Source organism: Glossina fuscipes, unplaced genomic scaffold (genome assembly GCF_014805625.2).
Source record: "Glossina fuscipes isolate IAEA_lab_2018 unplaced genomic scaffold, Yale_Gfus_2 2, whole genome shotgun sequence".
Classification (NCBI taxonomy): Eukaryota; Metazoa; Arthropoda; class Insecta; order Diptera; family Glossinidae; genus Glossina; species Glossina fuscipes.
Window position 1 is genome coordinate 6,087,860 of NW_023998416.1, and position 26,630 is coordinate 6,114,489.

General features: G+C 31.9%; 1 protein-coding gene across 8 annotated transcripts in view; it reads left to right on the forward strand.

Moving 5' to 3' along the window:
* LOC119633789 (protein abrupt) overlaps positions 1-26,630 on the forward strand; it is a 136,727-nt gene that overhangs the window by 105,793 nt on the left and 4,304 nt on the right. The window contains exon 8 of one of the 8 annotated variants that reach the window (XM_038027535.1): positions 20,482-22,057. The exons of the other annotated variants lie outside the window; for them this stretch is intronic. Within the exon in view, the coding sequence (XP_037883463.1) occupies positions 20,482-21,494 (1,013 nt within the window). The 3' untranslated portion in view covers positions 21,495-22,057. Of the gene's footprint in view, positions 1-20,481; positions 22,058-26,630 lie in introns of those variants that run through there. 8 annotated transcript variants of the gene reach the window in all.

Here is a 26,630-nt window from a genome sequence, read left to right on the forward strand (position 1 = left end):
AGAGAGAGAGAGAGAGAGAGAGAGAGAGAGAGAGAGAGAGAGAGAGAAAGAGAGAGAGATGAGATGAGATAAATATAAAAAATTATTTTAAACAATTACATAAGTATATCTATATACATACAGGTCTATATAGTGGGTATATGTGTATGTTTGTAGATACACACGAATGTAGGCTGATTGGAATGGATTTTCGAAGAATTTAGATTTTCGAATGAGTTGGGTTTTTGAAGGTGTTAGCGGTACTCGATATTATTACTGTAACGGTGATAAGGGATTATTTTGTAACTAACCGATTTGGCTTAGTTGTACACAAACGATTTATTTCTTCCTTTCTTCACTATTGTTGTTGTGATTGGTTTTCACATAGTGTCGTTGTATGCCTAAGTGCGTGTGGTAAAAAGTTAACTTTGTTGTATAAAAAATTGCTTATAAAACTCGGTTTGAGTTGTAAGTTTTCTCTTCTCTTTATATAAATATAAATATTCTATTACACATATATATATATATATTACACATAAGCGTATATTATTTTATGTATGTATGTTGTGGATACTTATATTTTCGCAACTAACTAAACAAGCATATGATTGAGCTCTGTTTAGGTGTTTATTTTCAAAGTTTGCTTCACGTAAGACTCTTTCTCTCTCTCAGGTAGTTAGTAAACATTTTTATTTTTATGTACTTTTTCCATTTATTTTAGCCTCTTAAGGCTCTCATTAAAAGCTACTATGATAATTGTTTAGAAAACTAAAAAAAAAGTATTGTTCAAACTCATTGAAATAAATTCCTTACATTTACATATATGGTAAACGTGTACGAATTCCCTTCGTTTTCCCCGCTTTCGCTAAAAAAAACTATCAGGACAGTCTTTAAGCTTTTTAAATTTACATGAATCTGTCTAAACAATGAGACGTACAAGGTAAGGGAAATGATAAACGATGAGGTGGACCGATAGTTTTAAATTTACGGATAAATAGTAGGCAGGTAGGTAGACAAATGAGTTAGAGCTAGACAGCTAAACATTTGCTTGTAGACAGATGTGCTGATGAACACATAAAGAAAGAAAAACCCAGTTGATCCAGCTGGTGATCGATGTGGATGTAATAGCGGATAAATGAACTGGCGCATGTTTACACATGTGTTTACAAAGGCATTTAAAAAACAGGGGACTGCTAGCACATTGTGAGACAGACGAGATGTTTGAAGAAAGAAGAGGAAACAGGAACAGACTGCTGAAAGCTTGATTGAGCATTGGTGGTGGAATATATGACGAACCACGGAGCCTGCCAACAAACGACCAGATAGGAAGAAAGAGAGGCCGACAGAAGAACGCAAAGGTATGCAAACAATCCAGTAAATCAACCAAACTAACTACAAATACTCAGGTGACAGGTGTAATAGTAGTAGTAATTGCCCGAATAGACTTGGCAGCGAGCGAACATACAACTAAATAGCAGATGAATGGACCGACCATTTAGTACATTAATATACCACCAATGGGAGAGAAAAGCGCATAGATGGCATAGCAGGCACGCATACAGATTACCGAAAAGACATTGCGGGCGGACAGACAGCACAAAACAAATGCAGAAAAAGATGTAAATGTTTTGTGACAGAATCTCAAACTTTCTTGTACGCATAAGTGAGAATTCATGAAAAAAGATGGTAGCTAGTAAACACATGCACAATATTTGCCTGAAAAGAAAAGTCTTTACGGAAGTTTGAGATGAGACCTTTCCATATTTGCTCTGAACTTATTTATTCCTAGTTAATGTTTTGGCTGTTTGCCGATATATGCAGAGATTTTTTCTTTATTAATACTAAAATTATTATATTTTTGCGAAAATGCAAGATGTAGATGGGAAGCTTTTCATCGGGCTATATCTCCAAAGATTTTTTCTCTTGCCATATGAAGAAACAAAACCTTAAAGTGAAGAGTGCGACTTTCTCTCTATAGGAATTCTCCTCTTTTAAGTAGAAATAACATATTTTTTCTAAATATCCTAAAGGATTTCTTATTCATTTAAATTAAATTAAAATCCCTAGTAGACTCCTCAACCGACTTTGGGCCCTCCCTTTTAGTTATAAGATAAATCTTAAAGCAATAATTTCTTAAGCTATGTGAGATTTTATAAAATCAACAAATAATTCTTTCCTTCCCTATCGATGGTCTAAACTGGTACCCTCTTTCCTATCGTATCGTATCTCTTATTTCTATTGATTTGAATGAAATAAAACCTGAAAGGTTAAAGCTAAAACAATTCGGCACATGTCAATTTATATATGAAAACACAATCTATCTTTTCCAGATAGAAAATAAATACTTATACATACATATGCATACATATATGTGCGTGTGTTTGATTATTATGTGTATATACATATAAGCAAACACTTAACTATGTAAGTGCAAATGTATATATGTACTCTAGTAAAGTTAAGTCACGTTTTTGCAAAAACTACCCTACATTTATTTGATAAAAAAAAAAAAATACCTTGCATCACCGCATATACAAATACGTACAAAATATACATATGATTTAAGTATAAGAAAACTGAATGTTCACCCAGAAGCCACAATGTGTTGTATAATCTTATCGGAGAAGGAGTAAGAAAACCAAAAGAGAAGGAAAGAAATTCAAAAGAAATAAAGCATTATTCTCGAAACAAAAACAAAAAAAAAAAAGAAGAAAGGCAGAGTCTAACTGACCCCAAACTTATAAACTTTTACCAATATAAACTTTTTTTTTATATTGTATTTGTGTGTGTCACAAGAATTCCACATGTTTGCTAAAGAGCCGCTGCTGTTTCCTTTCTCTATATAGTTCAACTCCTCCCCTGCACATATGCAGAGTGTGTCAATGTTAAGAATTGAGGGAAAAGAAAAAAAAAAACAAAAAAACACGGGAGCCTTTTAACTTTTTTTTTTTACAGTAAAATTTTACTATTGTTGTTGTTATTATATTATTTAAAGTTTGTAAACAAACTTTATACTTTTTTTTCTCCTATGAGTTTGTAAACGGTTGTTTTATACACCAGTACAGTACACTAATATAATCAGTTTTCTTAGTTTTGTATAACATCTTTGGCTTTGCAGGTTTGTTTATATATTGTTCTCTTGTTTTTTTTTTCTTTTTTTATTTTTTTGATTTAAAATTGAAAGCGAAAATTTTGTTATATTAAAAAAGACTAGTACGTGAGTAAGTGCCATTCATTTGTATTTGATTCACCCCGATTTATTTATTATTTATTTTGAATTTTCAAACGAAATGAAATGAAAGGAAGAAAGACGGCTACATATCTATCTATAGTACTAACCTGGCTCATATATGTAATACATTATCGTTTTTTTTTTTTTTTTTAGTTACTTAGGCCATTTATTTTATTTACCAAATTTTTTATCAGACGTCTTATGGCATAAATGTGATAAGTTTTCGTTGTAGACCAAACTGACGCCATTTTGCAATGAAAAAAAAAAAAAAAAAAAAAACGCATTATGATGAAATATTGTGCAATGAAAGTTGAAGTTTTTGTTATTTTGTCGGATTTTTTTCGCTGCTTTCTCAACAATTCATTAGCTTCATTATACGATGTAGGCATGACGATTGCGTCAGAGATGGTCACCAATAAATTTATTATAAAAAAAAAGAGAGATTTTTAGAGATGAAATTTAAAAGAGATAATCTAGAAACAAGTGAAGAAGCGGGTGAACATGCTGACAGATACATTAAAGCCTAGACGGAAGCGAAGTAAGCAGAAGTACTAAACGATAGGTATGCCGACATGTTGATACGAGAATTGAATGAGCATGGGAACCTACAAATAAATGGATAGATAAACGAACATCTGGGCGAACGAACAGCCAGGTTCACAAACGAACGGGAGTAAACAAATAGGCAGATATTTTCTATGCCTTGGTTCCGTAAGTTGTGTTGTAGGGCTGTGCTAATTTTTCTAAAACCGAACAGATTCAGCCAGTGCTGAATTATAAGCAGACCGTTAAGAACCTTCCCCAACACAATGCCTTATTAAAAAGCTTTTGCTAACGTACATCCATTTTGCATTTGTTAATCGGATTTGGCGAAAACCTTGTCATCAGAAAAAAATTGCATTCAGTTCACGAGTTTTTTGTTGTATTTATGTAAGGTTTTCCCGATGGTTGTTATCTTCGGTAACCAATCTATAAATAAAAAAGAAATTTTAATGCGTCCTTTTACAACTCTTCAGTTTGATATTTGCCTCTTGGGCAACTCGTCGATTTATTCAATTTTATCTTCCGTTAAATTCATTTTACTTGCAATGTTATTCCGCAAGCTGCATCTTTACAGCTTCATAAACATTGTATGTGAATTTTTCATATGCTTTTTAGACGATTATTTCTTTTTCAAGGAATCTTTGTTGGAAATCATAATCTTCCCTTTTTTAGCTTTTAATATGAGCAATTATTCATAGGGTGAACCCTTTACGTGTAACGCGATGCCTGTAAGAAGGAAGCAAGGATGAGAGGGAGACACAGGGAGTGGTCGCAGCCTGGTGGTGGGTACCTCGATCGATAGGTGTTACACCTTGACCGGTTGAGCACTGGCTATAGCTACGACCAAATATGGTCCACAATATTTTTAACAATTAGTTATCCTTACATTTCGAGAAGGGGAAATTTTTCATTTTTGGTATTTTCTTAGTAGTAAACCAGATTAAGAGCGTCACTGATTCAACGCTTTTGTGAAGATAAGTGTTAATCTTTCTATTCGACACTCAATACCCAACGTTCTGTTATGGAAAATTTACTCATGCGTTGAATAACTACCACGAACATTACATTTTATTTATTCCCTTCCTTACAATACTTATCGGTTATTCACGTTGTATTTCAGCTTCTCTCGCTTGCCAGACGTTGTGTATGAGTTCTTTCGCTTAGTTATATCCGCATCTTCTTTTCTTCCGAGTTATCTTATTAAACAAGAAACATAGAATGTCGATAGCAGAATCTCGACGGTATTCTATTCTTGTCGCAATGATTTTCTTAAGCAAATAAAAGCTTGTGCATTTTTTATAAATTATGATTTGCTATTCTCTTGTTAGGGCGATATGACCCGCGTAATGCGGATAATTCATTAGGCATTACCGACTAAATTATTGGACCTATGAGGTCGGATTTGCTCGATTAAACAATGCCACCTGTGGCTTAACAAGAACCTTACGGAGAAACTAAGCGAAGGTGATAGCGTTGTGGATACTTCGATGAAAACAGCGGGTGATGCTTGAATGCTAAGTGCGGTCTTCCAAGCATTACTCGCCGCCTGAGCATTAAATAATTAGAGATGCAAATATGTCCCGCCTTGTTTAGAGGGGAACCGGCATATCTGATATCTCAGTCACGGAATCGGAAGTGGGTTACTTTGCAAGCTAGGAGGTACGGGAGATCGTTCGTAAATTATCCAATAAGCCTATCGGCTTCGTCTGATTAAGCAATTAATCCCGCTACAGACCTTAAAACATGAAAATATCTCTTGTTACTATAGATAAGTTTTTAAATGTGATAATAAACATTTACAATTTGTGACATAATATAAACTTTAAGTGCTATTTATTATTTCAAAGTGTTTTGCTCGGTTCACACTACCAATGGCCGCAGTTCGCCTGAAATGTTTTACAATCGAATTTTAAATTCTATTAAATAAACAATAGAAAAGGCTTTAGCAAGCAAAAGAAGACTATTTACACTTTTCTTCTTCTTTTTTCTACGAATAGCTTTGTTGTTCAGTTTGTGGCGCCATCTAATGATGAGTAATTTCACTTCGTCTAAGGGAAATTCTCTTAGTAAATATTTTATATATTCTTAACTGGCAGGTAGCGTTGTATAGCAATTTTTGCTCGTATACATTACAAACCTACTTTCATCTTCTTGCCAAAGCTCAATACTTATTCAACTCTACCTTCTTTTCTTAGAAAATTCCTAAGTAAAACCTTATGCGCCTGAGTTGGTGTTGCCTGCAGTTCTTTCCAATTTTTGAATTTGTATCAAGGATCTCCTAGAATTTAGTTATGCTCGTGTTGTGCGGATTTGTGCGTAGTCTCCCTCCGTACACATATCTATGCTACAAAGATATATCAACCGAAAATATTTTTATAAGTTGTATATAAGTATTTAATGAATGTAAAAAATCTTTAGACCTAAAAATGTAATAATAATTAACTTAAAAGCTATTAACAAAATTTCTTAAGGTGTTGTATAATAAATAATACTTTAATGCAATGTCGTCATGTCATACCTTACTCTGCTCTATTCTAAACTCAATTTTTTAACTTTTAATTTTATTGTATATGGAAAAAGAAGAACAAGGTGTAGAAATTTGCTTACTGCTTATAATAATTGTTTTTAGAATTGCATGTCAGAAAACCCTTAACTGATATTTGAAGGATGTAAAGGATAATAGAGTAGATATTAGATTATATGCAGACGATAGTATAACATTAACATTTTTACGCCAATAGAAAAACTGAAATCTTAAAGGAAACGATTAAAAAAAGCAAAATACGTTTTAAACCGAATCTTGGATACTCCCTCTTACATATCACATAAAATTGATTTAGCTCAAATATAAATATACATTTTGACTCCATTCGAAAACTAACTTCTATTTAGATTGTAAAGTCACTCACCACCACCAATGAACGACTTTCATATATATTGAAGTATATATTCGCTATATTTAATTATTTTATTATTGTACTATAAATTTGTAATCGCTTGGCGTCCACGAGATATTCCGACATAAGGATGTTATATGTTAAACTGTCGTCATGGGGGCCACAAACGTCTCGATGAAATTATTATATCACTATTTTTCATTATGAGGATAAAGCAATGTTTACCCTTGCCAAGAATATTGACCAGCGCTAATAACAATAATAAAGATTGTTGAGCTAACGTTTTAATAAATCAGAGGCGATAAAACAATCCTTTTTAGTCATAAAAGGGGTGAAGTTATTTTCATACAATTTACAAGGTTTCAAGTTTGCATTTATTGTTACAAAACATTTTTATTTCCAAGTGACTAAAGCTAATAGTTTAAGGTGCGTGATACTGGCCTTATTATATAGGCTGTCTGTACTAACCCTTTTATGCATTTATAGATAATGATCTTATATCATATATTAAGGATAGTAAATGTAAGTGTTTATGTAAAACGTGGAGTGAAGCGGTAAAAGAAATAAAAAGAAAAAAAGAAAATCCTCAGAATCTTGTTTCAAACGTGCTGCCCGCGCCTTGTAACTACGTTTCCAGTTTCCGGTAGCTGTAATTAATAAGAAATGGTTCGTAGTTCGTAATAGTCATTCCATTTCCATTTATATTCAAATCCCAAGTGCAGTAGAGTTTACTATCCTCGTAGCTGCACTGAGTGCCCAGTCAGTAAAAGTTTCCTGACACCGATTGAGCAGACATCCTACACACCTGTGCGACAGGCACGCTCCTATCTCTTTGTCTTTCCTCATTGCTTTCGTCAACGTCACCGTCTTGCACAGATAGGGGATATCCCGTGACTGATTTTGATGTCGTCGCCTTTAATAATGCGGTATGCGTATACAAAGCGTACACAAATTTCGAGTTTCTACGCGGCATTTATCTATTCACGCACAAAACCTCATAAAAATGAAAGAAAAAGATAATTGAATTACTTGTACATTTATGTGGGCTTTGTCGGTTTTTTTTAATTTTTGCACATAAATAGTAGAGTTTTGCATAAAGTAAATGTGTAAAGTAAAGTAAATTTCAAACCTTTATCTTTTATAATTTGTAGAGCAGTGAGCAATGATGACAAAGAAAGAAAAAATGATAATATTTTATTCGACAATTCAATAACAAGAAAGAAAACACTTAAATTCTAGTCGTGCTAGCTGTCCAATAAATATACTTACGTCTAGCTTGATTCAATTAATTACTTATATGATGCCACAGTTCTCTCTTATCATTATTTCTGCTCACGACACATCAATTTCAATATTCGGCAAAACTACAAAATTGCGTATAGATCATAGCCCGTGTAAGTAACCCTATCTAAATTACAATGCAGAGTTCCCACGAGAAAGGTGTGCCAAGAATTAAGGTAAACCGCAGCGGATTGTAGCATCAGCTAATATTTTTGTCAGATTTCAAGACGTTGGCTTCATTCCTGCGACCGGGACGGATATTGCATAGGAAGACAGACGGACATATATATAGACAGTTATGATGTTGTTATTCACATTCTTCGGTGATGGACGGATGATGAATTAAAGTCACTTAGTTAATGTGACTCATACGCCTTGCTCTCACGTAAAATTTCCATTTAAGTTTATAAGCGAGGCAATCACCTTTTTCGATTTCAATGATGTCAGTTAACCCTACCCACCTACTAACTATTAAAGTGTTACTTAAAATAATTTCTTACATTTAAATTTTCCTTTTCTTTTCATCATATTTCCTTTGTTTTTGTTTATACAAAAGTTTAAATTTTTATTGATAATTTTATTTTATAATTTTATTACGCTCATAAACATTTCAAAAGTGTTTTTATTAATTTTTATTACAAATTCTTCGGATTTTATATCAAGTTTTTTATGTTTGCGATTTTGTCAAGTACGAAGAATCATAAAATGAAACTTATAATTTTCCTGTCTTATCCTCTTTATTTGTCTTGCTATTTTTTTTTTTTTTTTTTATTTTCTTTCTTTTTAAGCATAATAAAACTACAAAATACGTTTATATGGTGTATAATTTTCAAGTCATAAAACTACTCAAGCAAACCTTACTATAACAAAAATCTTACATTCTGATCTGATTTCAACAATTTGCTACAATTTACAAAAATCTTACAAAAACACCATTGATAAGAGTTTAAGGCGGATATTCAGTTATTGTTTTTTCAATTTTTAATTAAAATTCCATAAAATCCATTCGCACATGATAAGTAAATATCGGATAAGTATGTTAATGAAAAATTTCTGTAGAGAATCACTTATTGAATAAATGATTAATTGATAAAATGAAAGAGAGACGACTAACCTATGAAACGAACATAAGATAGTTAAAAATTGACATGAGGCTGCTGTAATAAAATAATTTTTTTATAAAATTAAAATTTTATTTAATAACGATACCAGATCACAGCGGGAAAGTTCGGTTTGTAAATGAATGCTAATGCAGTGAGGCCATGATTTATATACGTCGTTAGGCAACGTAAGTAAGCCTGACGTTCTTTTGAATTCATGATAAATGTTTAAAAAACTATTTCCATACATCCATCCATCGTTCCCAGCTGTTAGTTTATACTCGAAAGGAAAAATCAGAAGACCCAAGTAAAGCTACTTCTACAATCTTTCACGTATGTAGTGTTCGTATATATATATGTAGATTTAGAAACAAGAAACCTTTTAATGAATTTTTTAAAAACAAAATGCCGGCACAACATCTCCTGTAATGAAAAAAGGAAACATTTTTTGCGTGACAACTTTAGCCACAAAATTAAAAAATTGTAAAATATCTGAAAGAATTTTGAGAATGGGATTTTCAATCAAAATTTTCTATTAAACATCAGTTATAAAATCAATAAAAACACTTCCCCACCTTTTCGTAGAAAGTGCTTTTATTAAGCTGCAGCTATCGCAGCTAATCGACTGCTTAAGAATTGAAAGGGCTGGATGGATGGGGGCTGGAAAAAACTAATTTGGAAAACAACGCTATTAAGATTTTAAGCTACAGTTAAGCTACGTTAAGTAGCATAGTCGATTTTTGAATCACGGTATTTAAGGGATCATTAAGAGAGAGGAAGAATTATAATTTTTATTGGTTTCAAAGAAGCTTAAGACGCCTTCTGGAGTATGTGCAGAAAAAGTTCATTAACTGAAAAATATTTTTTCTTTGAAAATTTCGAGATGTTTTTCAGATTCTACGACAAGGATACCTCTGTCAAGTGAATGTCTGCTGGAAATTTGAAGCTTAATGCCTAAATATTTCTAGCGCCTCTAATATACTAATGGATATCTTTGGAATATATTTATCTTCATTTAAAACTATTTCCAAGAAAACGGGTTAGTAGAGCTTCATTAAGGTGGCCTTTGTATAGATATGAGACTGCGAACGACTCCCAAGATCAATGGCTTTACCGAGATATGAAAAGTTTGGGAGGAAGTGTTTAAAGTTTCGCTACAGATACGGCCATAAAACTAGACATTGTCTTGTCATTTTTTTCATAAAGTGTCAAACTTGTAATTGTTCCTGTGAGAGAAGCACCAAAAGAGATACTTTTGAACATAAAATTGTCGTAGGAAGAAAATGAAAATAAATGAAAAGAACGTGAAAGAAGATTTGTATGATGCACGCACCGCAAACTAATGATAATGATAAAAATAAAGGTCTATAATACATGTCAAAACTTTAAACGCGATTATCTTGAAACAAAATTTTTAAAATCGATACACAGCATAACTCAAACAATTTGAACTTTCACTTTTTTTATTCAAATTTTTTACGATATTTTTGAAATAAGTCGAAAATTTTCGATAAGTTAATCTAGGCATCTTCTTTTTAGTAATAAAAACGAGTCCTTTCTTCGTTCGAAAATTTAACTTTATCCTTCAAACACTTTCCAATCGCACAAACATCCACATAATCCAAAAACCCTTACGTGATTCCCTATATATAAGAATGTGCCTTAAATGGTTCCTTTGCTTTTTGTTAATTTCAATTTGGACTAGGTACGCTGCGTGCGACTTAAATTGATCCTTACCTAGCGAGAGTGTGTGCTGTGTTTAATATTTTTCCGAATTAATTTTTTTTTTTCTTTCTAAACTTAAATATATGAGTAATAGTCTCCCTGACTTCCTGAGTGCAACTGTTCGCTCAATCCAAAAACAAAATTGTCAAAAAGTCGCTTTTTTATGTTGATAAAGGGGTATTATCCCTTGAAACGATAAAAAAAAAATGATGAGGAAAAATTCGCAAGCATTACCCTCTCTATTGAGGCAACGAAATGTACTACTTTAAGCAGTGATTTATTACAGCCTTAGCGCTTTGGCGAAGTGCGTAAGTAAGGAAACGCAGAAACAGCCCGGCTCGAACAAACGCAATAATGACAAATCGACTTTTGTTAATTTCTTCGTTTTTCTATTTTTTTTTTTTTTTTTGTTTGTTGAGATACGCAAACAGCATTTAAAGGCTAATGCCATCTTTGCATTAGTTTCGTCGTGATACAGCGATGGAAAGATCGGTAAATTTGACTTTATGGTCTTCGCAAGATGCATTCTAAGATTCCATTACTCTTCCGGGCATAACTTGTTTAAACATATCATCTAGCCTAAGGTTAAAGAATTTATTAAATTATAGTTGCAACACTCATTACAACCTGAACTTACTTAGGCCAAAAAAGATACGTTAAGGAATTGTCTACGATAACTTAAGTCGGAAGGATATTTCAAGGGTTAGCTAAGATAAGCTGTTTGCATTGATTCATTTCAAAAAAGGCATTATTACAGTTAGGTTCTAAGCAGGTATACTTCACTGTTCACGAGTGGTGAAAAAAAAAAAAAAAAAAATTAATATATCCAAGTATAATTTATTATCTATTTGATGGGTGTGTTTAGTAGTAATCTAATCATTCACAGGTTTTTCATCTTTTTTTTTTTTTTCTTTTTTTTGATAAAATAAAGAAATTTTATATTATATAGCTGAAAACAACAACAAGCAATAACACCATAGGAAAAGGGTGTAAATAATGGTGCCAAATTGTTCTATAACAAATCAATGATATTTTATATCAGTTTTGTGTTCTTCGTATTTATTTACAAAGGGAAAAAAGACATAAATATCGCGTGCATTTAATGCATTAAGCTCAGACAGATATCTGATTATTATTTAAATAGTAAAAAACAACAACAATAACAACAACAACAGGAAGAAGAAGAAGAATAGCAAAAAAAAAAAAAAAAACAAAAGGAGAAAGAAATGAGTGAAAAGAAAGAAATAAAGGACTATAAATATATTGAAAAGTAACGCAAAACTGATATAAATTCAAATTATCCTTTCAAATAAATAACAATTTGATAGCGCATACAAACACATATGTATCCCTATGTGCGTGCAATGAAAACCAAATAATAATAAAAATGAGAACAATAATAACAATAACAATAATAATAATAATAACAACAAGAACAACCACAACGATACAAACAAAATCATGACAAACACAAAAAATAAGGAGTGCAATATAAATATGTTTTATATTTATGCTTAATACACTTAAATATGTTCACATAACTATATGTGTATATATATGCATACGTGAGTATGTAGACATATGTATATACATATGTTTATGAAGGGATATTATTTATAAATATTTCTAATCAAATTACTAAGAATTTCTAATCAATGAAATGAAATGAACACTCACTCCAACCAAACGAACGTATAAGATATTCACTCAGTGTGAAAAACAATTATGGAACCTTGGCAACAGTTTATAAATTTAGATTAAAATACTATATATACATGTATATATAAAAAGTTTAAATAATAAATAATAGAAACTTAGAGCGAATCTTGCATAACCTATACGCTTTCATAAGCAGATCAAAGTTAGTATCAGCTCGGGCCTTAACAAGCAATTCGAAAAAACTATCGATATTCAGGCGTTAATGAAGCACTTGATTGACTGAAAAATATCTTTTTTATAATTCAAGTAAAAATTTTACATATATATGTCTACCATACGCTGTATTTTTTCGGAAGTCTAAATTTTAACAAATTAGTTATCGAGCAAGCCAGTAATTGGTTTAAAAATATCTTTTTCATTACTGAAGAAAAAATTTTAGATAAATCTCCGCCGTTTCGCTACTTCGAAACTACGTTAGCTGGAAAATCTACTGGACTCGTTTCCATATGAGAATTAAACTATGTACTTCTTTTTATTTCTCATCTTTAGTTAATAGTTGCTTCGAGGCTAAGACAACTCTTCTGGTTATAAGCAAATATATTTAACAGCCTGAAGCATTTTTACTCTGACAAAACTACGGGCTTGCATTTTATCAATAAAATAATGAAATCTTTTGTTTTTTCAGAGGAGTTTCCACTCTTGACTATTTCGAATGCCAGAACTCTAATAACGTCCGCACGGATGGATCGAAAGCCATAAAATAATAGTTTTAGTTAGAGGCCTACTAATTAAATAAACGGGATAAATTCTTTTGCCAACTATCAAAATTAGCTCTTAAATCTTGTGATAAATTGATAATAGCATCGCTATTTTCCACTTTCAAAAAGATTTGCATATTCTAGATTTTTAAGTGGACTATAGGGAGAATGATAATCGTTCGCAAAACCGATATAACTACTTTAACTAAGGAGACGCATACCAAGTTTGAAGAGACGAAGAGACGGAAAAGACTAATCCTATATCATACATCATACTCTTTCTTTAATAAAAGTCCGAAAGTTGTGGTTGCTTAGACGTATACACACCACAAAATATCACTGAATAAAATCAAGTGCGTTCGTGAATACTTTGTCATACTATGAACTTATTGAGTGATGTGTTACTTATATATATGTATATATATATATATGTAGATATTTATGAAGGTACATATATAGTTTATATATATGTACACATAGTTTATATATATATACACATAGTTTATATATGTATATATATATATATGATTGGTCATCTCATATAAATAAATAATAGTCGTTATTGCGAGCATGTATATGTGCGTTTATTTGCTTCAAAAACTAATTTAATTTTTACACTTCAATTAACACACTTTTTTAAAATGCAGTAACAAATTGATATTCTTTCTTTACTTACCCTGAATGCATCGCTCCGTCCCGTTTTTCTTATGAATATTGTTTATCTTCAACCTTAATCCAATATAAAAGATTTCTGTCATATTTCAATTTTCTTCATATCCACAAGTATATATAGATATATATATATATATATATATACACCGGGTCAGTGATTGATAGATGCATACAATGCATTTTAAATAATAAATATTTGATAAAATTTATATAAATTCTTAAAGTTATTTTTGTAAGCATTATGATGCTGTGCATGGGAGAGAGTGTATGTGCGTATATTTTTATGAACCCTTTTATGCTCGAAAGGATACCTGTCATGCTGAAAAATATATTTTTGTTTTTCTTTTATCAATTTTTCATATAACATATAAAATTCATTCGTCCACGTATATTCGACAGACAACAATTTTTTTCTTCTTGAGTGCAAAATTTTTATATTATTCACTCAGATTGCACAGATGAATTTTATATTTAATTAATTATGCACATTTTACTTCATTATTGATTGTTAGAGAAATAAATACGCTCATCCATCCACATACATACACACACACACACACACACGTACACTCTACGCATATACTATAAAAGTAATCGTTTCCAGTTATTTACACACAATATCCTTATTTAGGATTTTGTTTATATATTTTTAATATTAGATTAGTTGCCCTTCTCTCTCTCTCTCTCTCTCTCTCTCTCTCTCTCTCTCTCTCTCTATCTTTGTCTGCGATAGCATATCATATGCAAATTTGTTTAGCGTGCAAAGCAGAGCTGAAAATCTTTTTGTGTAAAATTATTTAACGGAACAAAAGACAAGAAACATGCATTTCAATAATCAATGAAACGCATTTATGCACAATTTTATACAATCAGTTGGTTTGAAGGCACCACATATATACGTAACTTACTTTTCATTGAAATAAAAAGAAACTTGATCGATGTTCCTCCAAAGGGGATTAAAAATAGTTTCAATTGCTTGTGGTCTTCAAGTCTGATATATCACTTCCCATACATAATAAAAAAAGAAGTAAAAAAACAACAAGATAACTAAAATTTGCCTTGATGTGTGTGCATTGGGAGCATATCGCTCATTAACTATTCTAAAGTCAATATTATTTATGTTATATCAAAAAGAAAAATTCTCTTTGCATTGTGAATACATAGGCATTATTAATGCTTTTGATGGTAACATGACGTATACGTACTATTAAATTAAAATTATATGAAGATTTATTATTGCATATACAAACGGGACAGGCTTTATATCCGCGTATATGATACAAATTTATTACATTCTGACTTATTGATTGAAAAGTTTGAATTGGAACGAAAATATACAAACAATATCTTCATGGGTGCTTACATTTTTTTTTTTTTAAAGACGAACTGTTTTTAAAAAAAGTAAGTTGTTCTCTACAAAGTACAGTTCAACAGGATTGTGTGAGAAAGCGCTTTTTTAAATATGCCACCGAAAGATGAGAGGAGCGCTTTATAAGCCCTGTTGAGTATGTACGCTTTTGATCAGAGTGCCCCATATATCATGTCAAGGGGTGGGAATGTCTAATTTTCATTTTCGTCTCACTCACCCAGTTGACCAATTATGAACAGACGCATATAAATGTCCATTAATTTATTGCGTTTATGCTTTACGTCAACATCCGTATTGTCAGTCCTTCATTTCTCCTATCCCCGTTAAAAAGCCCATACACCAGCATGTCTCTTATGCCATTTTCACATCCTCTATCATCCATTGAACACATTTACCACGAGCACTCCATCGCATTTTTATTCTTAATAGAAGAGTATAATTTTCCCTGTTTTTAAACCATACTTTATGTGAGGTAAAAAAAATGTTGTGCATATATATGTAAAAAAATAGAATAAAAAACTGAGCTGTTTATTTGTGGTTAAAGCTCCATGTCGATTGATCGCAGCAAGCTAACAATGGTATCCATAAGTGACCTTGGCTGCACTCTCAAACTGTTGCCCTAGTGTTTCCCAGAAAAACATCCCTTTTTTTATTTGTTTTTATTTAATTTATCAAATTTTTTAAATCTTTAGTTTGGTTTTTAGTTTTTAAATAATCAAATTTTGAGCTATGATGTATTTTAGCTACTTTTAATTATAATAATAATAATTGTTAAAGTTTTTAGTGGTCGTGTGTATTGTTTTAATCAACTTCACTTTTTAACTGATTAAGTTTTAAAATGTATGTATTTTTTTAATTCTTTACATTTTTAATTCAGTTTTATTTTTATATAATTTTTTTATTTTATATGTTTTTTAATTCATGTGAAATAAGTAAAATCAAGCCACAAGGAAAAATGCTCCTTCTTTTTTCTTTCTTTTGACTCAGAACTCAATATAATTTTATTAATTCCGAAACTATTCATCATCGGCTAATTTTTCTCAGAATTTTGATTTTTTCGAAATTTTTTGAACAATGTTTCTGCTGCTGTTGTTCAAGACCATCTATCTCTTTGCTTGTTAAGATAAATGAAAGTACGCTGTATCTGCTTCTGTCAAGGCTTTAGTGCATTACAAGGAGAAGAAATAACCTAAAGCTATATAGACGGATTTTGTATTTATATTAGCGGTATTCCGCTATTCCATAATATTTTTTCATAATAAAAGTAAGAACAGACCGACAGAAAGAAACCTTCTGTACCTCGATATAAGCTTGCTCAACTGTCCGTTTGAAAGTTTGCCAATGTGTCCGTCTGCCTGCTATAGAATCTGCGTTATATCTGTGATAGCTCAAATTATGGTTGCAAGAACGAACATGTATCTGCTTGCATCTGCAAGTTGCTGCAAGCAACCCAAAGCATAACATAAAGCGAGAAAGCGGCTGTTTCTAAAAGCGAAAAATAGTTGTATATTCTACGGCCAAAAAATCGACCAAGCCCATCCGATACTTGTTAACGATTAAAGTCTTACTTTTATATTATATATGTCCTACTACTTTTATTCCATCTGTTTGCTCAACTTTTTGTTTTCTTTTTTTTTACTGCACAATATTTTCCAGTAGGCTAGGCCCGCATAAGTAAGAAAGATTACGTTATAGTTGACATTAATCCAGAGAGAAATGAGTGAATCCTCGTTGCTCGTAAGTTGCGAACTTCAAAGTAGCTGCTGGGAGTGTTTAGGCTTCTTTTCAGTAAGATCTTTCGGACTGTTCTACATATCTAAGGCCAGTTTGCTATAAATTTTAATCTAGTAAAACAAAATAAGTATATAGAACGGCAATTAACTGAATTAAATAAGTGAAGTTATGCCTATCTTAGGCCTTAATACAATGTAACGATTGAAAATTTTATGTGACCGGGAAAAATTTTATAAACGCGGTGATCTGGATATATCTTAGCGGCCTGGTCCGATTGTTTTGGTCCTACATAGCAAGCTTGTGGCAACCTTACTTTTAATGTCCCTATCATAACATCCAGAATATCATTTATTTCAACGATCATTTCCAACTTCTTTGAAATAAATTCCACTAGTTTTACTAGTAATTTATTATTATTATTATTATTATTTTAATTTTAGACCAATGAATTGAATTCTTAGACTAAAAAAAAGACATTGAGCACTAGCAACACAGGCTATCGGCTCTACTAGTAATTTATCTACTCCACTTGCACTGTTTCCTGAAAGCTACACATATTGTCTATGTTATCACTCTGTCGAAGGCTATATAATAAGAATTACTATGGAAAATGGAATGTCTTTTCTTCTGCAGAGTATCGGTTTTCTTTTTAACAGTAATTAATATCGAGATTCCATGTTGACCAGCCGTCGATCAGTTAGCTTAACATAAGTTTTTTCTATCGGACTATTACTTGCCAGATCTCCTTTACGGGCTTTATATTACGAATTACTACACATACAATGTCTTTTTATGCACGAAGTTATTCGAAAAGCGTTGAAGATATAGAAGGAAGGGGAAGCGCAACCTGTTTCGACTTTACACCTCTATTCGAACTCGATCGTCGTTGCTATTCAGTTCAGATCACGCACAAAGTAAGTCAGTTGAAGTACTGCAAAAGTGACCACACCTCCTTTTTCCATTTTAACTCTCGTTTCACACACTCTAACCGACAACGCGGACACCTCACAAGTCACAAAGAATTCTTCTTTTTTTGTCTTACCAACAAAGTCACAAAAACTATGACGAGAATACATATTCTTTCCTCTTATGACTAAAAACGGGTTACAATGTCTCCATATTATTTCTTCACTTCTTCATGTGAATTAACTTTTTTATAAAATGTACGACAGAAGGCCTATAATATTGGCTAGCGGGAATAATCAAGAAAACGATTTTTATTCACCTCTGCCCCTCTGGAGGATTTACCCACTAAATGATATAATAAGTAAAAGAAAAAATGGCTTTCGCCCGAAAAATTTTGTTAAGTATTAAATTTAATTTAAATTCCTTCCATATTTCTGTGTTTTTTTTCATTGTTGGAAAAACATTACTTAATAAACACGCAATACTCAAACTCAAAATAAGAAGTACTAAGTAGATGAATTAAACCAAACAGAGATGAAATTATACCTAAAGAGGATAAAGTTAAATTAATCTGACCCAATGATATTTTAGTTGTCTGAATATTTAATTTAATGAAGATTTTAGCATTTAACTCGTTCTATGTACAAAAGCTGAACTTACAGACTAATCCATGAGGTGCTACTTTTTACTTTCCAATATCTTTTGGAAGTTGTACTATATATATATATATATATATATCTTATATTAATATTACTTGTAATATAATTTATTTAAAAAATAAATGATGTTCGCCTTATAGTGCAGTAAAATATCGCAAATAAATTCTTTATTCGGACCAAAAAAAAAGATAATCATAATTCATTGAACAGTTTCAACATAACCTAATAATAGATATAAAAAAGTGTTAGGTTAACCCGTGTCTTAGGGAAAACAGTCATCCCAGCCCAAAATTTACTTCGCGATTCTATGACATCAACTGGAATAAATTTTACACATGTGTATTTAGAGTATTTTGCAAAAGTTCGATTGTGTCACATATTTGTGATAATGGTTAAGCTCGCATACATTTTTCTTATCATTAATTTCCTTGACATGAAAGAGATTTTAATGCACACATCAGGTCTATAGTTGTTGTTAAATGCAGAAAAAATGTTGTAGAATGCCAATAGAAAAGAGATATACTACAGGATTCGAGCAAAACGCAAAACACAATTTCTTTTTTCTTTAAAAGGAAATTGAAAACATTTGCAAAATACGTGACCTTCAACTTGCGCTTGCTCCAATTTCCTCAACTAATGAACAGTCGAATAAGTTGCTGTTGTTTTTGCTTGTATTTTTTAAATTCTCTTCTTATAAATCTTTTGAAAAATAAATTCGCTAACTTGACTCAATTACTCGACAATGAAATCTGTCACTTTCTAAAAAACGATTAATTTCGTACATCAGATCAGCTTTCCTCAAACGTTATTAAATACTTTTGCAAGTATAACGATAGTAAGACTGGTGAACAATTCCAACAGATTATCTGAATATAGTTGACTCATAGAATAAATTTTAGTACGAATCCGGTGGCAGTGAAATCCACATGCGACTTGTTAGTGGCTTGATTAACATAATTCATTGGATATGACACGAAACACACAAAACAAAACGGGCAGCCGGACGGATATACCTAGAGCGATTTAGAAAATTCTAATAGCTTCACTCCAATTACTTCCTGGTGTTGCATACATTTACACAAACTTAATATAACTTTTGTATCACAAGTAGAACTATTGAAATAAAAGAATATATGTTAAATTCCTTTTTAGTAATCGAAGAAAAAAAATTTCGCCATAGCAAGATTTTTTTACTGATGAAATAATAATTTTTGAAATGTATTTAATATTTATTCTTTAAATGCAATGTTTTAATTTTGTTTTAGTAAATAATACGAATGAATGTTTATTAATATAGTATACATTATGTATATATCTATATATATATATATATATATATATATATTTATATATATACAGACTCATTGTTTGACCATGATCTACAGTGCAGATAAATTGGCTCAACTAAAAACACGAAAAAAACGAACTTATATATAAAAAAAAGCAAATTTTAAATATAAAAAAATTAAACTCTAAAAATATATACAACGTTAAACCTAATCCTCGGTAAAAAATTTTGTAAAGAATTAATTACCCAAAAAAAATAAGAAATAATTAAAATTATTCAGTTGTATTGCTCCTGCTGCTGTTGCTGTAAAAGTGAAGATCAAGGTCAAAATTTCAATATATTCATATGCTCGTCTTTCTGTAGTCTCAGCCTTATATTCAATTACAAATATTACAACAAAAATTCACATAATGTTATGAAAAATCATATTTAAGCAATGCATCATCTCTTACACTGCAATGCATCACATGACATGATATCATTAAAGCATTCAATATATTCTTATCTTACAAACACTTGCATTTTTTTAGTCAGAAAGCAAAACAAAAAAAAAAAAAATAGCAAAACCGCATAAACTTAATTAATATCAATTTTATATATTAATTATTATGTATAAAAGAGAATTTTTTCTGCCTTGATCCTCCTTAATCCTTGCTTACCTTCCTCAAACTAAACACAGCCGCTGATGTACAGCAAAATTTGGGCAAATATCTGACAACGCAAATCAAAGAGGAAATCAAAGAAGAAGAGATTGACGATACGAAAGAAAATAGTCGCAACACGCCACCACCATCAACGGTCTTAATGAGAATTGAAAAAAATTCGAAGGAACAGGAACAGCAACAGCAGCAATTGTTAAGTTCACGTTTAAATAATAACAATGTAAAAAATCGTTCGGCTAATTCATCACCGGCTCGCTCGACACGTTCGTGGCATGATAGTGATGATGAAAATTTCATAGACGATGACCGCTCGTCGTCATTGAGTTCGGCTATATCGTTAACAGTCAAAACCTCACGTCAAAACAGTGAATCGACGCTGTATCAAACGTTGCTGAAGAAACAGCAGCAGCAACAGCATCAGCAACAACAACAGCAACAAATGGCAAATGAACATGAGCATCAAATGCAAAGGCAAAGGCAAGAACAACAGCACCAGCAGCAACATCAACAACAGCATCAAGAGCACAAGCATCAGCATCAACAACAACAACAACAACAGCAGCAGCAGCAACAATATCTCGATGAATTGCAACAATCGGCCGTTACTCATCAACAGCAATTGACTGCAAATCTGTTAATGGCACGCACCATAGCCTTTAGCCGTTCGCGAGATTTTCCTGAATTATTTCAAAATCCTTCGGCGGCAGCCGTCGCAGCCGCGGCAGCAGCTGCTGCTACGGCTACAGCAGCCACAGCCAACGCTGCTGCTGCTGCAGCCAGTAGTAGCAATTACATGCTGCCCTGTCCGTTGTGTGAAACTCCTTTAGAACAAAGAGTGTTTCGCCAGCACTTGGATCGCCATTACCCGCGTGATAGTCCCGTATGTCCGGTTATAGAATGCGGCCGACGTTTCGCGCATCCGAATTCGGTACGCAATCATATGCGCATTAAGCATACCCTACAATGGGCGAAAATGAAAGCAATGCGTTCGTCAGGTGGACCATTTGCCGGTGGTCCCGATTTCAAATGAAACTGTGAGGGCGATTAGTGTTATTAGGGTAATAAATATTAATCTTTTTAATGAACAACATTCCATATATATACGAAAACGATGTCGCAAACGCAAACCAAAATATTATAAAAGAAAATTCCTAAACATAAATGCTTCCCAGGTATAGTGTAATGTTGCATGTGTACATAGTGTAGCGAAATAGTAAAGCATTTCGAAGGAAATCAAGAAAAAAATATATGACTGAAAACTTTAGCTAAATTAATACCGAACTTTCCAAAAACGTTTTTCAAAAACAAGATTTTTTACGAATATTGCAAAAGTGGCTTTCGAAACTCGTAGTAAGATAAACCTTTTGACTGACAGCATCACAGATCTCTATCTGGTTCGCATTACTGACAAGCAGAATATTTTCGCTCTAGTAAGGGTGGGCTGGGTAGTGAAGTGAGCTTTTAAATGCATTTCTAGTAACTAAAAATAAGGCAAAGAATTCTGATAAAACATTAATCTTGATAAAGTCAAGACTCTCTTTGATTTAAATTAAACTGAATTTAGATCCAATAAACACTATTGACTTTCCCTACATTTTTCATAAATTTTTCGTGGCAATGCAAGACGTTTTCCTTAATTTGTGCACAACCGGTCATCATCTAAATCATAATTAAAAGCTAAGCCTTCACGGCTAACACCCGCATTAAACTCTTATAGGCATTTGTAGACATGTCAATAGACCGTTGGCCATCATTTTCATCTTAAGACTTTAGACGATTTTAATAAATATATAAACGCAACAGAATTTCTTATCTGGCAACCTTCGAAGCGGGTATTTTTTTCCCATTGTAATCATTTCGCCAATTTTTGCTGCTAGAAAATATGTTAGCTTAACGAGTTTTTCCAACTGTGCATCTCAAGGTTTGCAATATTAGAAGAAGCCAGACGACTTGTAAACAGATAAGCAGTTATAAACATGGACACATGAGTGGATGGACTTTGCTTTTGCTTCTCACCTGAAATAATATATGTATATATGTGGTCCCTTAAGGGTCCCCCGACGGCACTTGATTTATTCGCGCCATATGCAGCAAGCCACTCATTAGAAATACACAGTTCTTTCCGTTTATTCGAATACACACCAAAAAACGTAATGTGTAGTAGTAGTAGCCACCAGTGATTGTTACGCTTGATGTGCCACTGTGCGTAGTGCATTCAAAAATCAAGTTAGGTAGATGAAATGAGACATTTTCGCATATATGGACTGATACTACTGAGCCATAGGTAATATTCGTTCCTTAGAATAATTTCGTGATAAAATTTATTACCAATTTCGTTGCATTTACGGCCCATTTCCTTCATTTATCTGACGGGAGATATTCATTCGTTTTTAATTTCCAAATCATTATCGAGTATTTGCATAATATTCAACACGAATAGGCCGCAGTGTCAACCAATGGCCGATAAAAAACGTTGACGCAGACATTAGTAACATATTCTCCACTTGCACTTATCCTTTTTCTTGTCACAGGGAATACCCAAAATGTTATCGAAATGACTGTAATGCCCGAAAATGGGCAGTTATGCACATGATGTTATCACAAAATGTATCAATTTTTACGCCTTACGTGCACCTTTCATGATAAAAAAACAATTCAGAATTATTTTGTGAATCGATATAGACAGAACTTTTCCTGTACAACATCTGTCTAATATCTATTTATATATTTTGTTATTCAAGCTACAAATTAGGACACATTTGGCTACAATAATTTCACGCTGTTGAAAATAAATTCTTTTTTTACACGAAATGCAGAAATAAAGTCTTGGCCTGCTTGATAAACATTAAAGTTTTGGATGAGTTGAGACAATATTTCGAGTTTTTTATCATAGACACACACTTAACAAAGTTTTGTACGACAACAAGGCGTGATTTTTAGTATTTTACAATGAAAATTCGTCTAGAATGGTGGTTGAACGTATAGATCTACTGTGCTCAACTTGGGCCATATGAGATGTACTTTTATACAATACGGTCGAGAATGGCACTTCAATAAGTTGTGTTAGATGAAGTGATGTTTAAACTTCAAGCAAATTACAAAAGTATATAAAGTGACTTTCTACAACCTTTGACTCTATGATTACACTGAAGACTTTAATAAGTTGAAACAGACACAGGACATAACGCAATGTTGGCCCATAATCCCAAGGAAAACTAATAACAACTGAACGCTTACGTGCTTATGTACTCTCTGAGTTATGAAAATAATGTCTACGTCAAGCTTTAGCAACTATACACACGATGTTATCGTGATAGGGGCCGATATTTCAGTGGATGTAAAAAGCGTGTTCTTATAGGACGACGTCGTAAATGAAAGTCGAGCAGTGTCTGCAGGCAAGACGTGGTATTTATTCTCTGAACAAGTGTAAATATATTTATGCCTTTGAATAAAAAAAATTCGTATACAACAGTTTTTGAAGACTTAAAATTATTTTAAAAATTTTTGGAATTTTTATGTAATTAAATATGTAGAATTATTTAAAACATAAAAATAATATATATACAAATAAGTGTAACACTTTTTTCACCGATTTCAAGAACAACGCTTAGATTATGTAAAACATACGCAAAGAATTTTTTGTTTAAAATTTCACGAATTTCAGAACACTTTCCAATATTTTTTTGCTAAAAATTTCAAACCAAAAAAAAAAAACAAAGCTAAAGCTGGAATGTCTATCAAATAGACGAAGAAAATTTGCTTTTGAGAAACTAGAAAGCGAACAGCTATCTATCTAAGCAAATTACAATTAAATTGAAATAATATAAATACAGACGACACAAAGATTATACGTTCCTATAAATGAATAAAAAATATTCATATGTATATGTATGTATACATATATACGTATATATATATATGTATATATATGTATGTATTATAGGATATATAATATGCAAATAATATGTAATTTTAGCAAATACTTTGAAACAATTAACTCTTAAAACATACTTTAATGGCAAAAAAAATCCTATAGTTTTAAGTAAAAAATAATAAGAAGAAAAAAAGTATATATACATATATTAAAACAGTATTAAAAAACAAAAAAAAGATTGATTAACAAATTTGTAGATATATCTCTAAAAACCAAACACACACACACACACACACACGCACACGCACACATACACATACATACACACACACATACACACATAGGCACACATACATACAAACATATATACTCATATAACAAAAAAAAATTTAGTAAAGTTGAAAAAATATGCGCAAAACCAATTTTTGGAAAATTAGTTAATTCGAAATTGCTTTTTATAATAAGAAACAAAAAAAAACAAAAAAGAAATTTAATAAACTTAAAAAATGTCGACAGTGAACGGCTATTATGTATGCATATATCCTCACACGGAATATTTAACCATCCCAAAGAAGAATTCAGAAGAATTTTGAATCGATCTCAACTAGCAAAAATATCATCCGAGGTACGCTTGAGGTAGACTTTCTCGTCGGGGTAGACCTTCTCTCGTCATCCAATATGCCTTGTTATTAATTTAATTCATTATGTTATTATTAGTTAATGCAATGATTTCTTACACATTTCCTACCTTGTAAATTCGTCGATGGTGCTTATCATATGAACGTGATAGACCTGAATAAAATGAATTTGCTTAGGCAAGTTGTCCATAACACTTGTATGTACCTATTGAAGACTATCGTTTATAAACCAGTTGCATACATATTCAGTAATTAGTTGTCTTAAGTTGCTGCTTAGTACCTTTTGCTAACTTTTACATGATAAATAGAGATTTCCAGAAAAGAAAAAAAGCATACTAAGAAGCACAATAGATTATATTATAATGTGTAAAAATAGAACTCCTCCCGCAATGAAGCTTTCAGGTGCCGGATGGGCACAATTTATACTATTAATCGCGCACGCAATTCGTCCTGCTGTGATTAATAAGTAGTTTTTGTTCATTTCGCGATATAAAAAGACTTCCATCTGCAATAAACGACAAGAGAATTATAAACCGAATCTCGAATACTTTCTCTTTGCTCCTTCCTTCTCCTCCTATCGCCTTACCTTGTTTTCGAACAAGAATGCCAATTAAATGCAGTGACAAAATTTAGTTCCTTCCCGAGTACAACAAAAGTCGAATTTAGAAACTATTTTTCTAAAAAAAATTCCTATGCCTACATTTCCGTCTTTTCGCCTTCCATTGAACTTAAGAATTCGGATGATGTCGTAGAGTTTTTGTTTAATTTAAATGTTTTAAGACGAATTTTTTTTTTTTTTATTCACATCTTCATTGGGATCGGAGTAGCAGCAAAGCCCACTAATACAAAGTAGAAACAATAGACTTTTGAATAGGGATTAGACTGAAATGAGAAATTTTAAGGGGCCTATAGGCGTTGATATGTTGTTACCGCGTCCGGCTTTTGTTTGGTATTAGATTAGTGAGCATTTCAACATTTTATTTCATGCTTACAATATTCAAAAAGCTGATACAGCAACTGTGTTTACTCTAACTGATATTGCGTTCACAGTAAAAGCTTAAAATTGCTTCCTTATGGAAAACTGAATATCAAAATTTGTGTATGCATGCATCCAAAATTCAAAAAATGATCGATTGTCGATCAAAAGGTCCAATTATTCAATATTTACATACTTCCTGCTCAAAGCTGCTGAAATCAAAGACTCGTTCTATCTACATTCGTTTCATAGAGCGCTTAGTATAGATTCATTATAAAATGTCAAGTCCTGGCCTTCGATCTCTAGATTGTTTTGTACTCTTCTTCGGTGCTGTTGTCTTGTCTTGTAAATATTTTGAAGCCTTCCTATGTTCGGCTAACACATTTCGTGGATTCATGCAGAGAATTGAACTTGAGGTTCCGCATTTACGCTATCGATGTAGAGCTAATTAAAAAATTAAATGAACAAGCTAACAAGCTGAAGAGTCGATTAATGGGTCTTCTAGGTCTTCTTGGTGAGGATATAATTTTAAAAAAAAATAAAATAAAATTAAAACTAATAATAATAACACTCGTATATATAAATCATATTAATATATATACTGAAACAAAATAGAATGTGCCTGCGTAATATATTTTTAGTGTTTATAAAATAAATAAAAACCCAGTTTGTAGCTTA